At 46.9% G+C, this 14,644-nt stretch overlaps 2 protein-coding genes across 2 annotated transcripts in view; one reads left to right on the plus strand and one right to left on the minus strand.

Annotated features, from left to right (window-relative positions):
* MGAM (maltase-glucoamylase (alpha-glucosidase)) overlaps positions 1 to 634 on the plus strand; it is a 103,572-nt gene extending 102,938 nt beyond the window's left edge. Inside the window, exon 45 of the mRNA XM_006887237.1 lies at positions 575 to 634. Coding sequence (XP_006887299.1) covers positions 575 to 634 — 60 coding nt within the window. The remainder of the gene's footprint in view (positions 1 to 574) is intronic.
* Positions 635 to 9,335: 8,701 nt separating this feature from the next.
* Positions 9,336 to 14,644, minus strand: part of LOC102862005 (DBH-like monooxygenase protein 2-like) — a 10,210-nt gene continuing 4,901 nt past the window's right edge. The window contains exons 5-13 of the mRNA XM_006887238.1: positions 14,381 to 14,548; positions 14,159 to 14,261; positions 13,774 to 13,940; positions 13,431 to 13,522; positions 13,100 to 13,196; positions 12,321 to 12,380; positions 10,616 to 10,746; positions 9,810 to 9,924; positions 9,336 to 9,584 (exon numbers count right to left, since the gene is read on the minus strand). Coding sequence (XP_006887300.1) covers positions 9,336 to 9,584; positions 9,810 to 9,924; positions 10,616 to 10,746; positions 12,321 to 12,380; positions 13,100 to 13,196; positions 13,431 to 13,522; positions 13,774 to 13,940; positions 14,159 to 14,261; positions 14,381 to 14,548 — 1,182 coding nt within the window. The remainder of the gene's footprint in view (positions 9,585 to 9,809; positions 9,925 to 10,615; positions 10,747 to 12,320; positions 12,381 to 13,099; positions 13,197 to 13,430; positions 13,523 to 13,773; positions 13,941 to 14,158; positions 14,262 to 14,380; positions 14,549 to 14,644) is intronic.

A 14,644-nucleotide genomic window follows, 5' to 3' on the forward strand; every position in this document is an offset into this window, starting at 1 on the left:
CTACAGCTACTACCAGTACTAGTACTTATAGTACCATTTCTAGGACAACCACTTCATCCCCAACAAGCACTACTGATAATAGCACGAATACAACCATTCTTATTACACCTAGTCCAAGTATTAATGGAACTACCATGGATAATACTATTCCTAACATAACCTCTCCACTTTGGACAAGTGCTACTGATTTTAACACTCATACTACTGCTTCTCATACTACTGATTCCTATACAACTACTACTTGGCCTACAGTTCTTATCAGTACTGGTACTTATAGTACCATTTCTAGGACAACCACTTCATCCCGAACAAGCACTACTGATAATAGCTCGAATACAACCATTCTTATTACACCTACTCCAAGTATTAATGGTACTGCCACTGATAGTACTGTTCCCAACATAACCTCTCCATTTTGGACAAGTGCTACCGATTTTAACACTAATACTACTGCTTATTATACAACTACCCCTTCCCCTCCCATGAATGGTATCACTAACACTTCTGATTCAACTACAGCTATTTCTTGGCCTACAGTTACTGCTGATACTAATATTTCTATTACTATTTCTAGTACAACCACTCTAATCCCAACAAGCACAACTACTCTTACTATAACCACTCCAAATCCTGATGATACTACTGTTCCTACTACAACTTCTTCATTCCTGACAAGCATTACCAGTGTTGGAACTAATACTATTATTTCTAATATAACTACTCCCTCTCCCACCATAGATGCTAGCACTAATTCTACTGATTCTTATATAACACTTCCTTTGCCTACAGGTACTACTGGAACTAGCACTCATATTACTATTTCTAACACAACCACACTATTCCCCTTAACCACTACTACTGCCACCACTGGTACAACTATTCTTACTACAGCTACTCCAGGTATTAATGATATTACCACTGATACCACTATTCCTAATAGAACTTCTTCATTCTTAACAAGTACTACTGATATTGATGCTAATACTACTCTTTCTAACACAATTGGCCCTAATATTGCAAATTCTAGTGCACCTACTCCATATCTAACAAGTACTACTGATGTTAGCAATAGTCCTGCTATACATATTACAACAATTCCTCCTTTCACAAAAACTGCTGATATTACCACTATACCCCCTGTTTCCATTACAAGTACTCCTTCCTCTACAAGTACTACTGTTGCTATTATTAATACAACTAGTACTTCCCCAACAAGTAATACTACTGGTAGTATTCATACCACTGCTCTTATTCGAAACACTCCTTCTCATGCAAGTACTACTGCTGCAGACACAACATTCCCTACTGCCCAAAGTTTTCCCACAAAAGGCCTTACAACCATGGATGTTCAACATAATACCTTAGACCCTACACAGGTCACAACTTCACCTACTACTACTGTGACACAAATCTCAAGCCACACAGCATCAGCTTCCACAGCATTTCCTAGTTCAAGCACTACTGAAAACACTACTTCCAGCATGCCAACTGTTACTTTAGGTTCAATGACTACAAGAATTATTAATACCACAGACACAGGAAACATAAATGCAACTACAGTTACCACCGCAGTTACCATGACAAACACTACTTTTCTAGAAGCTGTGTCTCAAGACAATATTACATTGTTACCCCAAAGAAGCCCTGACACCTCCACCACAAATAATACATCTCCCACTGCAGTTACTGAAAACATTACAACTACCTAACATCCTAATATGCTTTAAACACCACTACCAATGCTTTAAATGCCACTTTGACAGCATAGAGATACCACTATACCAGGTATCACTGAGGAAATATGATCAATGTAATAACTGGTATTACAGTTATTATAAATACTTCCAAGACAGACAGTCCCAAGACAGCCACAGACTGCTAACGATGACACCACAAGCACTCCTATTGTTCTATTGCTCCAGGCATAGCGCTCAAGACTCTGACACTTCTTCACACATACAGAACCTTCTCTGACTAGTACAGGTACTAGAGATACCCCAAAGCATTCACTACCACCATAGATGTTTTCAATACAAAAGGTAGACCTTCGATTACTGCCTCTTACACGTAGCTGTTTGTTGTTAGGTGAATTAAGTCAACTACAACTCCCAGAGACCCCCGTAAACTACAGGCATGAATCTGGCCCTATCCTGCCTTCACAAACACTGACATTCTAAGTACTATAATATAGCCATTCCCATCATAGACACCATAACCAGTATAGGGCAGGTATTAAATATTACAGATGTCTCCAGAAAAGTTGCAAAATTACAGAAAACTCTACACACACACACACACACATGTGCGCACGCACACGTACGTATATTTCCTATGACTTGTTAATTCCTGCTATTCCACATTCAGCAATTTATCCTCTAGTAATAAATTCTACTTGCAGTCGTATACTTACCATTGTAAGAAGTGATGCTACAGCCATTGCAGATATTATCACACATGCTTCACGTGCTACCACGCTGACAGAACAACCAGGCGTGCTTCTGCTACTGTCTTTAATCATACTTCAAATGCTATTAATGCCAATAGAGTCCCTTGATTATGACTCCTCTAGGTTGCATAATTACTGTAGATCATGACACATTATCACAACTATTGTAGATGCAGAAAAGTAGTCAACAGATATTTTATCTTGTTTTTTCACATGAACTCCCACAAATATTAGAATTTTAATACTAGAACATATAACACACACAGCTCCTCCAAGAGTTACCATTGCATATATACTTAGAAATGCGTTCAATATTAGCTTTATAAGGATCACTTAGGAAGCCATGGGCACAATAGTCACAATTAGAAGATGTACTGCTATTTTTTTCATTATTGTCATTAATACCTCTGTAAGCTCATCAATTAATAAACTACAGATATATTCTGTAAATCAGGCACAGACATCACAGGTTATTTCAGCTTCTCAGATAAAACTACATTAGAATGTGTATATAGATTATAGATTATAGATAGAGAGAGAGAGATAGAGATAGATGATATAGAGATAGAGATAGATGATATAGATATAGAGATAGAGAGATAGAGATAGATGATATAGAGAGGGATAAATATATAGATATAGAGATAGAGAGAGATGATAGAGATAGAGATAAATATATAGATATAGAGATAGAGAGAGATAGAGATAGATGATATAGATAGAGATAGAGAGAGAGAGACAGAGAGAGATATGATATAGATATAGCTGATATAGATATAGATGATATATATATATATACACACACACACTTTCTTGCTTTAGATGGAATAATTGAAATAGTCTGGCTTCTTTTTTCTATATTCTTTTTGTTTTATTTTATATTGGTTTGCTTACAAAGTTTGTATTCACTGTGTTTCACACTATTCTTCATTCATATTATATTTTATACAATCATTCCCATGCATGATGTTTTATAAAATTAATCACCATTGGACCTTGCCCATCATTACCCCATCTTTTTAGGTCCCCACTGGATTCTCCCCATTTCCTTCACCCCTCCCTCCACCCAGCAGACTGTGAAACCATGTGGTTTTGCCTTCACTCATTCTTCCACTCTCACAACTTCCCTGGATCATCATACACATTTTACTAGTTATCCTTCTATTTTTACAATAATGATCTCATGCAGTATTTGAAGAAATACTAAAAATTACTAGCAATAAGAGAGATGCAATTGAAACCACACTGAGATACCTCCTCATCCCAGTAGCAGTGGCAAAGTTTAGTAGGGCAGCAAGCAATAAATGTTGGAGAGGATGCTGGAAGATCGGAACTTTCATACACTGTTGGTGGGATTGTAAAATGGTAAAACCAACTCAGGAAGACAGTTTGGCATTTCCTCAAAAAGTTGAACATAGAAACTCTGTATGGCCCAGTTATTCTAGTACTAAGAATATACTCCAAAGAAATGGAACTCAGACACTCATGGAAATCAGTATGCCAGTGTTCATAGCAGCGTTGTTCACCATTGCAAGAACATGGAAGCACCCCAAATGTCCATTCACAACTGGATTGAGAAATTGTGGTACATTCACACAATGAAATACCATGCAGCACTCAGGAGCAATGATTTGGAAAAATATTACATAACTTGGGAAAGACTGGAGACCATTATGCTAAGTGAACTAACTCAGACTCATAAGGATAAATACTGCATAAGACCATTACTGGCTCATTTCTCGATTTACAGAATATTAATGTAACATAATAGTAATAGTTGTGAATACTTGTGATTGCTATCACTTGTTATGCATCAGAGAGTTGGACAATGACTAAGGAGGATAAAAGGAAAATTGATGCCTTTGAGCTGTGGTGCTGGAGAAGAGTATCGAGAGTACCATGGACTGCTCGGAAAAGGGTCAAGCCGGGTGGCTCCTTGGAGGCAACGATTCTGAGGCTTCTTCTAACATACTTTGGACATGTTGTAAGGAGGGACCGGTCCTTGGAGATGGACATCATGCTTGGTAGGGTGGAGGAACAGCGCAAGAGGGGAAGGCCCTCTGGGAGGTGGATTGATTCAGTGACTGGGGTTATCAGGATGGGTGTATAGGAGACGGTGTGATTGGCACAGGAGAGAGCAGGGTTTACGGCTGTTGTATATAGGGTTGCTATGAGTCACAAGTGACTCAACGGCACATAACAACAACAACATGATCAATATATACACAAACATATATTCATTGTGTCATAATTATTAACATCACAATATATTATTTAAGTAGTGATAAGGACATAAACAAGCAAGCAAATGTTATACTTTATTATCTTATTGATTTTTCCTATTTCCATAGCTACTAAAACATCAATTTGTTATTCTGTATACTGAAAATATTTTTGCTTCAAAAGACATCCTTACTGTAGTTATCAATACAGAAAATACTAAGGACTTGTACACACCTCAACTACAGGCACTAGAATCATTAAGTTAGGAATAGTGTATGTGCATTTTGCTAGCATGGAAAGTAAAAATACCATTAACAGATAACTAATAAACTAAAACATTAAAAAACATAGCTTCCTAAACTCTGGAGACTTCAATAGGCACTTTAGTACTTTTACTCCAACTTGGAAAAGTATTTCATTCCATAGACACCCCCAATATTTCCAAGAATATGGAACTAATCTTACTTGCGACCTCGTCTTAGATGCTTGCTGTTGACATCAATGAACAGGCTCACCTAGATGCACTGATGTAACCTGGGTCCACCTAGAAGGAGACAGTAGTGTAAGAGTATGATATGGGAAGAGACAGCCTCAGACGCAGAGACATACCTGGACTGTCATTTGTGCTTTCCTTCATGGTGAGGCTTTCTCCTATTATTGTAATGTCCAGATGTGCGTCTTATTCTTGTCTTCCTCATCTTAATTCAACATTTACCAGTAACCCATTTCTAGTTCCTCCAGACCCAATCATTAGACTCTAGACTACTACTAAATGCAACTACTTGGGGGCTACTGAAGTTTCCCCTTCCTGAACAGTATTTATTAAAGTACAGCTTGGGGATCTCTGAAGTCCCTAAGACTCTGTTCAGGATCTACAAGGTCAAGTCTATTTTCACAATTGCTGTTTAGTTGTTATCAAGTTGACCTTTATTCATGGCCACCTTAAATATTTCAACAGAATGAAATGTTGCCCAGCCCTTAACTATTCTCACAACCCATTTTGCGGCCACTATGTGATTCCTGCTGGCAGAGGACTTCCCTCCCTTTGGCCTCATAATTGAATGAGGTTGTTATTTGTATCTGCCTGTCATCGCTCTTGTCTAGGTAGGTGCTTTTCAGGGGCTCCACTATGTGTGTTGCTGCGATGCACAGACGAAAGAATCTCACTGCCTTTTAGTCAATTAAATAGTCAACAGATGTACAAGAATGTAAAATAATGTCATTATGCTATTTTTCTCACTGATTATTTTTGCTTGGAAAAACTTTTTTCATACTTTGTATTATTTATGATATATAGTAGATTTATTGTTATTTTAAGTGAATTAATAAATAAGTATTTTGCAATGATTCTACTTTAATTCTTGTGCAGGGGCCATGCTCATCTTCTCTGTATCGTTCCAGTTTTAGTATATGTGCTGCTGAAGCGAGCACTCTGCTTTAATTCTTGATACAATATTTACACATATACCCCACATAAACAAAGCACTGTGGATTGAGTTACGCTGTAATATCTATCATTTTTAAGAGTATAAAAGCGTTCTAACCAGACAGAACAAATTTCTAAGAAACTAAGAGACCTTAGAGCTGTTGCCATTGAGTTGATTCTCAGTCTTTCATAGTCAATGTATCACAGAATAGAGATTTCTTGGCTTTAATGTTTACAGAAGCAGGTCACCAGACCTTTTCCCATAGTGCCACCAGATGAGTTTCAACTGTCATCCTTCCAGTTAGTAGCAAAGACAATCCACTTGCATCACAGGACAACACTATCCTGGTTCCATGTGCCAGTTCTGATCAAGGATGTCATGACTTTTTCAACCAGTAGCAACACCAGAGTCTATGGATTAACACTTCTTAACCACATGGATATGTGATGCTTCAGAGAGCTGGACAATGACCACGTGGATAGAAGGAGAATTGATGCTTTTGAGCTGTGGTGCTGGAGAAGTGTGCTGAGGGTACCATGGACGACTAAGGAAACAAACAGATTCACCCTGGAGAGGGTTAAACTGGGCTGCTCCTTGGAGGCAAGGACTCTGAGACTTCGTCTGACATACTTTGGACATGTTGTAAGGAGAGACCAGTCCTTGGAGAAGGACATCATGCTTGGGAGGGTGGAGGGCATGCACAGGAGGGGAAGGCAGTCTGGGAGGTGGATTGATTCAGTGACTGGGGCAATCGGGATGAGTGTGTCGGAGACAATGAGATTGGCACAGGATAGAGCAGAGTTTAGAGCTATTGTACATAGGGTCGCTATGAGTCGCAAGCTACTCGGTGGCACATAACAACAACCACCACCACCACATGGATGTCTACCATCTGTCACTTATACATCTTCCACCTTTGATGGAGGTCCATAAGACACATAGAATTATTAGCGGCTATGTCTGCCTTTTGGAATCTGTCCATGAGTCAACCCAAAAAAAGCTGATAGGCCTTATGCCAGAGCATAAATGGCCCTTAAACGGACATTCTCTCTCCAAGAAACAGCTCATGATCCTGAGTTCTACCAATGGACTTTGTCACATTGACCTCACTCACCCTTCTCTTTATGGAAGGAGCTCCATACAGTTGACTTGAGGGTGACCCAAGACCAAGGGTTACGAGCCCTAACTCCTACTGGACCTCACCAGGGTGGATAAAGTGGCCCAAAGCTCCACTGGATGCACTTGAGATTTGGGAAAGCATCATTGTGCTGTACTTACTGAAATTCAACACCTTTGAATATAGAAACGAACCATGATTGAAGGTACAGAATTGTGAAAAAGCAGAGGATACTGTTTTAACTACAGGAAGAAATTTAAGAGTTGAAATGTAAGTTGATGCAGGAAGTGTGTTCTGTGATTAGGCTTGGAGAAGACAGAGGCAACATCCACACACTGTGTTACCACTTGTTTGAACACTTTGTGAAACCTGTCTATGGGCCCTGGCTTCTATGATCCAGGGACAGATCTCAGAAGGGCAGCCAACACTCCATGGAGGCAAGGGTGGCCAAATGGTCTCATGGACTATAGACATGTTGTCAGAAAGGTCCGGTTCTTAGAAAAAAATACCATGCTTGGAAAAACAGCAAGTCAGTAAAGGAGAGAAAGACTATTAGACAAATGGACAAAGGTCTGCAACAGTGACCTGCCGCACAGGTAGGACTGTGAGCACAGTGGAGACTGTGAGGACAGTGTACAGCAACAGGACACGGTCTAGATCTGTTTTACAGAGAGGGGCTGTGAGCTGGAGTCAAGTCAACTGCATCTAACAACTACAATAGCAAAGTCTGTGGCAGCGTCAAGAAAAACTGTTGTTGTTGTTGTTGTTGTTGTTGTTATGTGCCATCAAGTCTCTTGCCACTCATAGCGACCCTATGTACAGGACCCCTAAATGCCGTTCTATCCTGTGCCAACCTCGCTGTCTCAAACACACTCATTCCCACGACTCCACTCACAGAATTGATCCATCTCATCAAGGGTCTTCCTCTCCTGTGCCGCCCCTCCACTCTGCCAAACATGATGTCCCTCTCCAAGGACCAGTCCCTCCTTGCAACATGCCCAAAGTAATGTCAGATGAAGCTCCAGAATCCTTGACTCCAAGGAGCATTCTGGCTTCACCCTCTCCAGGACAAACCCGTTTGTTCTCCTAGCAGTCCAAGGTATATTCAACACTCTTCTCCAGCACCATAGCTCAAAGACATCAATTCTCTATCATCCCTATGCACTGTCCAACTCTCCGATGCATAGCGTGTAATTGGAAAGACTATAGCCTGGATCAGGTGCACCTTAGTCTCCAGCCTGACATCGTTGCTCTTCAGTATTCTTGAGAGATGCCTCACAGCTGACTTTCCCAATCCAATTCATCTCCTGATTTCCTGGATACTGTTACCAAGAGTGTTGACTGTGGAGCCAAGTAAACTAAAACTTAACTATCTCAATCTCTTCACCATCCATACTGATGCTGCCAATTGGCCCAGTGGTGAGAATCTTTGTTTTCTTGATGCTGAGCTTCAATCCATATTGAAGACTGCTGTCCTTGACCTTCTGCAGCTTCAGGTCTTCCTCATGTGAGGATGGAGAGCTGGGAAGGGATGGCATCAGGAGTGTTTGGTTTTATGCTATGCCTCATAAACTGTGCTTTCCAAATGGCCCCTCTTCTCCTTTTCCACCTTAATCCTTGGGGATGCCAATGCCTCTTATTTTCCCTCTTGGACTCCCCAAGTCTCTGTCCTTCTCTGTACATAATTAATCAGAAACTTCATCTTCTCCTCCACACCTATAATTTCCAGGGCTGAGAAGCCCTAAAATCCAGACTCCTTGTTTCCACCACATGTGCCCCAGTACCAAGGAAACAGGCATGGCCCCCAAATGCCTGGGTGTTCTCCTCTACCTTGGATGATGGCCTCTCTTCTCCAAAGCCTCACAGGTCCCTATGATCCTACCCTAATTGCACAGGGATACAAGGATCACTATAAATACCGTATTCCCCACCGAGCCACAGGGAGAGGCTTTAAGAGGGAACAAATCCTTTATTTAAGCTCCACATTCATTGAGGTTTCCAGTGGACAGAGGGATGGAAGGGGTCATCCACCTACAAGGGCAGATGCAGCCCACTGAGCGGTGGTGGGAGCACAGGGGGAGGTCAGAGTCTGCTGGAAGAGGAGGAGCCAGTGTGTGAGGGGTCAGGGCCAGTCTCTAGCCTGGGTGACCAGGAGCCACGAAAGGGCCCCTTGTGTGATCAGCAGGGTGGCCAAGGGGAGGGTCCTGGGGGCAATGGTGCTGGTGCCAGAGAGGGTCACAGGGGTGGCTGCCCTGAAGCCTGCAGGGGTCTTGTCCTGGGGCTCCACCTTGCCCCCTGTGGACTCCAAGCAGGGTCCCCTGGATGTAGGAGCAATGTCGGGGATCCAGCCTGTAGTGTTCTCCACCACCTCCTGTGGGACCAGGATGCAAGTGAGTGTGGACACTCCCCTCTTTCCTTTCTGTCCTGAAATTACAACTGGCCATCTCCCGGCCGTGGCCCAGCCACGAGTCAGGGTATCTTCTGCTTCCCTCAGCCCGCCTGCCCCTCAGGCTCCACCTCCATCACCCGCCCCCCCCCGCTCGAACCCCCCCCCCTGTCCTACCCCCCCCAACAGGTGGTGACTCAGGACACTGACGTCAATAGTCTTGATGATCACTGTCTGCTGGGCCTCCTTGCAGGCCTTCTCTGCTTTCTTTATGTTCTCTGGAGTCCACTCAACATTGTTCATGGCCATCATGCCCTCCATGGAGCTGTCACAGCGGGAGGACCAAGAAGGAGACAGATGACCAGGGTCAGTGACCACCAGGACACAGCATGCACACACCTCCCTCACTCCTGTGAGCATCATTTCCACCTCAGCACGAATCTCACAACTGCGTGAAACTCTCAGAGTGAGTCTGACCTTGGGGAAGCATCGTCAGAGCTCAGAGGTCCAAATAAAACGAAACGTAAGAGGATCTTCTGACCAGTCAGGGACCGAACACACCGAAGCAGGTGGCAGCTGAGTCAGGAAGGGCTGTGTCTGCACCATGAGCGTTTCACTTGACAAAGCTCTTGGGCTTTGATCAGATTTCAGTGAGAACTGTTAGCTCCATGACTAAGTGTCAGTGCTCAAAGGTAAAACAGTCCGGGAAAACTGAGTGCATGAGAAAGAAGCAGAGCTTAAGCTTGGATGATCTAGCTTCTTGGGGTCACTTCTCACCTGTCCCTGAGTGGCCTCGCCGATGTGAAAAATAAGTCACAACATTCGTGCCTGTGTCAGCTGGGACAGTCAGATGATGGTGGCCAAGGTGAGGAGGATGGGGGTGCAGGCAGCCCAATGGGGGAGCTCAGGGCAGGGCCAATGGGAAGTGCTTCCTCTCCTCCCCTCCACCTGCCCCCATCTGCCCAGCCCCTCCCTGCAGGCCTGATGACCTCTCCTCTCCTCTCAGACTGACTCACTCAGAGGCCTCCTCTCCCAGTTCATGAGCCACGGAGACAATGTCGGGGTACCCCATGCAGCTGGAGATGTTGTTCCGGGGATAGTAGAAGAGGAAGATGAGGCACATCTCATTGATTGTGCTGGGCCCCCCCTGAGGAGGGGAAGACATAGGAGAACAGGGAGGAAGCAGGTGAGGCAGATGGGCCAGCCACACTGGTCTCCTTAATAGAAACCCACTCACTGTGGCAGCTTCCATGCTGTCCTCTCCAGAGACAAACAGCGCACGTCCACCATGGCCTTGACGTGGCCGCAGCCCTGATTCCACCCAAAGCCATCGCCTCCCAGCTGGCCTCCCGCCACCAACGGCTGCCAGCCGCCATCTGAACACTCCAGAGCTTCCACACTGCGGCTGGAGAAGCATTCTGGGTTCTGCCATCTGCCTGTCCACAGTTCCCTGTGGTTCCCATTATCCCACCGAAACACACAAAACACACACTCATAAATGCAGGTGTGTCTAACCACATGTGCAAGTCCTGAGTGGTGCAAACAGTTAACAAGCTTGGCTGCTAACTGAAAGGTTGGTGGTTCGAGTCTACCCAGAGACACGATGGAAGAAAGGCTTAGTGATCTAAAAGATATTAAAACCACTCGGCAGAGGGGGAAGGACAGCCATCTCACCATTAAAAACTCTACAGCCCACGGTCTGCTGCACCACAGAGGGTCAGCATGGCTTGGAGTCACCAACTACTGACTTCCTCACACCACCTATCCATCTACGGAGCCTTGGTGGCCCATCAGCAGAGAGTGGTACCAACTCAAAGGTGAGTGGTTGGAATCCACCAGCTGCCCTGTGACAATCTCCTCTCCTGCAATTTAAAGCCTCCGAAAGCCCAGTGGAGCAATGGCAAGGAGTTGATCAGTTTACTTGTCTTTAACAAATTCCCACCCACTCATTCATTCACTTGGAAATATTTTAGAGACAGAATTAAGCACAGCTGTCCGGGAAATGAAGATGAGAGACATCTGTGATTCAAGGGTTCCTCCAGCTTCAGTTCCCTCCTTCCACCCCTGCAGGTTCCCCCTTCCTTTCCTTCCAGTCACGTTGGGGTTCTTCCCACACACCTCATGCTTTCCTCACACCTGGCGTCCTCAGGCTGCTTCTCTGGGACCTCAGCTCTACATGAGTTTCCTGTGAGTTCCTCGGAGGCATTCTCCCCGTTCTTCCACCACCTTCCACCTTTATAACAACCAGCTTGGTCGTCCTACCTTCCTCTACAGCCTGCAACCAACTGGGAGTCCCATCCACCATTCCTAACATAGACTGGGCGACGGTCCTGGTAAGCATAACTCCAGCTGGCCTCCTGGGCGACAGGTGCCACAGTCAAAATGTAGGGGTTCTACACACACGGTGGTCAGTAATTATCTTATGAATAAGGAAGCTGAGGCACAAAGAGGCAGAGTAACTGTCTAAGGTCAGTAGCTGCCCTGTGGCTGGGTTGACCTTAGCACTCAGGCAGTGAGGCTACGGGGCTCTAGAATACACCCTCTGTGTGGTCTGATGGACACTGACGGAGAAAGGAGGGAGCCCCTGCACCCTCAGATGCTGAGGGAAAGAGTAACCCCATTGGAGCTTCAGAGGAAGGTTCACTGGATCCATCCACCAACAGATAAGGAGGCTCTACTGTGGACTGTCTCCATGGTGACACTGCAGCGAAAGACACTCACAAAAGTTAGGGAGTCTCGGTCCAGTGTTTGGTAGTGACACTCCACCAGCAGTTCATCGCCCTGTTGGGATCAAACAGGTGTACTGAGATTAAGTCAGAGAGGTGAGGTGCAGCCCATTGTAAGGAGCTTCGACTCCGCCCCTCACCTAGCCCCGCCCCTCAACTCCAGTCCCAGCCCCCTCACCCCCAGCTCAGCCCCTCACCTCCAGCCCCCCACCTCCAGCCTTGTTCCTCACCTCCAGCCAGCCCCTTACCTCCAGCCCCGCCCCTCACCTCCAACCCCGCCCCTCACCTTCAGCCCTGCCCCTCACCTTCAGCCCCAAACCCCTGACCTCTAGCTCAGGCCCTCTCCTCCAGCTCATCCCCTTACCTCCAGCCTCCCCACCTTTAGCCTTGTTCCTTACCTCCAGCCAGCCCCTCACCTCCAGTCCCGCCCCTCACCTCAACCCTGACCCCACCTCTAGCCCCACCCCTCACCTCCAGCTCAGGCCCTCTCCTCCAGCCCAGTCCCTCACCTCCAGCCCAGTCCTTCACCTCCAGCCCCACCTTTTGCCTCTAGGGCTGTCCCTCACCTCCAGCCCCTCTCCTCCCTGCCGTAGCCACTTCTCCCTTGTGCCAGCCCTGCCTCGCCTGCTCTGGTCAATTTCACATAACGTCCCAGTCACGCCTGAGCTCTGGCCACATCCCTTTCTTAACCACGTGTGACCACACCCACGTACTGGCCACACCTCCCTCCTCTTTAGCCCGCCCCAGCTCCAGCCCTGCCTCCCGGGTTCTCACAGGCTTGATCTCCACGCGAGCAGGTAAATCCCGCGTTTCCTGCAAGTTGAAGTCATAGGAGTCATCTTTACAGATGGTTCGGAGCTCGGACCCGTTTCTAGAGGGAGGGGAGGGAAGGAGGAGGAAACGATCAAGGCGGATAGCAAAGGCGGGGAGGATGGGCCATCCTAGGGGTGACCAGCTTGCAAGTGAACTGCAGAAGCTCCCCACAGCCCTGTCTCCAGTCTGCAGCTCCCCTACTCCCACGGCGCACATCCTAACACAATACAGGCACATTCTCCACACGCGTTCCGACATCCAGATGGGAGCTTCCGTCAATCTGGCCCCTTACCTGTACTGCACAGCCTTCAGAGCCCGGCCTGCCAGGTGGGTGTGGAGAAGGTAGCCATACACCTGTATATCGGGCACCGGGGCACCGTTGATCTGTGACAGGGAGGGCGCACCCCTGTTTTACACGAACCCTGGTCTCCATCTGCTCCTCGACTTACCCCACTGAATTCTGGGCGCTTCCTCTGAGGGTGCTGACCCTCACTCCCTGGTTCCTCCTGCCCCCTAGTCCTGACCCTCACGCTCAAAGCTCCCCAGCACCAGGCCAAGGTCATTCTCAGCACCAGGTCAAGGTCATTCTCAGCACCTGGGGCCCGGCCAGGTGGTCAGGCCAGCTGCGTGCTCACCTCCTCAAACTTCTCCGTCTTGCACAGCCCGTAGGACATGAAGGACTGGGCGCCCGGGGGGATGAAGTGGATGGGGAAGGTGAAGAAGCCCAGCTGTAGGACACCCATGTCGTATCTGCGCAGCTGAGGACTGTAGTACAGGCGGATCCCGGACGAGTCGTAGATCCCTGGACAGAAGGGAGCAGGTGACAGGCCAACAGAGGCCTGAGTCACGGGAGGGTCCTGGACGCAGGCCCGCTGTGGCCCAAGTCAGGGGAGGGTCCTGGATGCAGGCAAGCAGAGGCCAGAATCAGGGGAGGATCCAGGACACAGGCCCGCTGAGGCCTGAGTCACAGGAGGGGCCTGGCAGGGACAGCCAGCCCACCAGCAACAGCTAGCCCCTCACCAGGAAGGTTGTGGAAGTTGCTATAATGAATCTCCAGGCGGATCCACTGGGGGTCCAGGGGTGTTCCGAGAGAGATGCCCACGTCATCCGGGAACTGGTAGCTCTGTTGGAGGGAGGGGCTGGGGCAGCAGGAAGGCTGGAGACCAGATGGGGTCCACCCTCAAGCCTCCTGGCCATTTGTGGTCCACAGCTGGCAATCCCAGGTACACATGCTGGACTCACCAAGCCGCCCACGGCCCAGCCCACAATGACTTGTGAGCAGAGTGAGAAGGCCGGGTCAGCTCCGTAGCAGTCGCTGGTGCCCGTGGGGAGGATGCTGGCGTTGCCACAGGCGTACACCAGGATGTGGTGCACCATGGTCTCGTTGTGGGAGATCAGCTTGGGTTCAAACTAGACGAGGAAGAGCCAGCCTGGGTCAGGACATGCAGCCTTGTCCTTCCCCTCAGGCACCACTGCACTGTCCACCTCTCCTGTCCCCCTCACCCC

The sequence above is a fragment of the Elephantulus edwardii genome, unplaced genomic scaffold, assembly GCF_000299155.1.
Source record: "Elephantulus edwardii isolate Elephantulus edwardi_28Jun2011 unplaced genomic scaffold, EleEdw1.0 scaffold00055, whole genome shotgun sequence".
Lineage (NCBI taxonomy): Eukaryota > Metazoa > Chordata > Mammalia > Macroscelidea > Macroscelididae > Elephantulus > Elephantulus edwardii.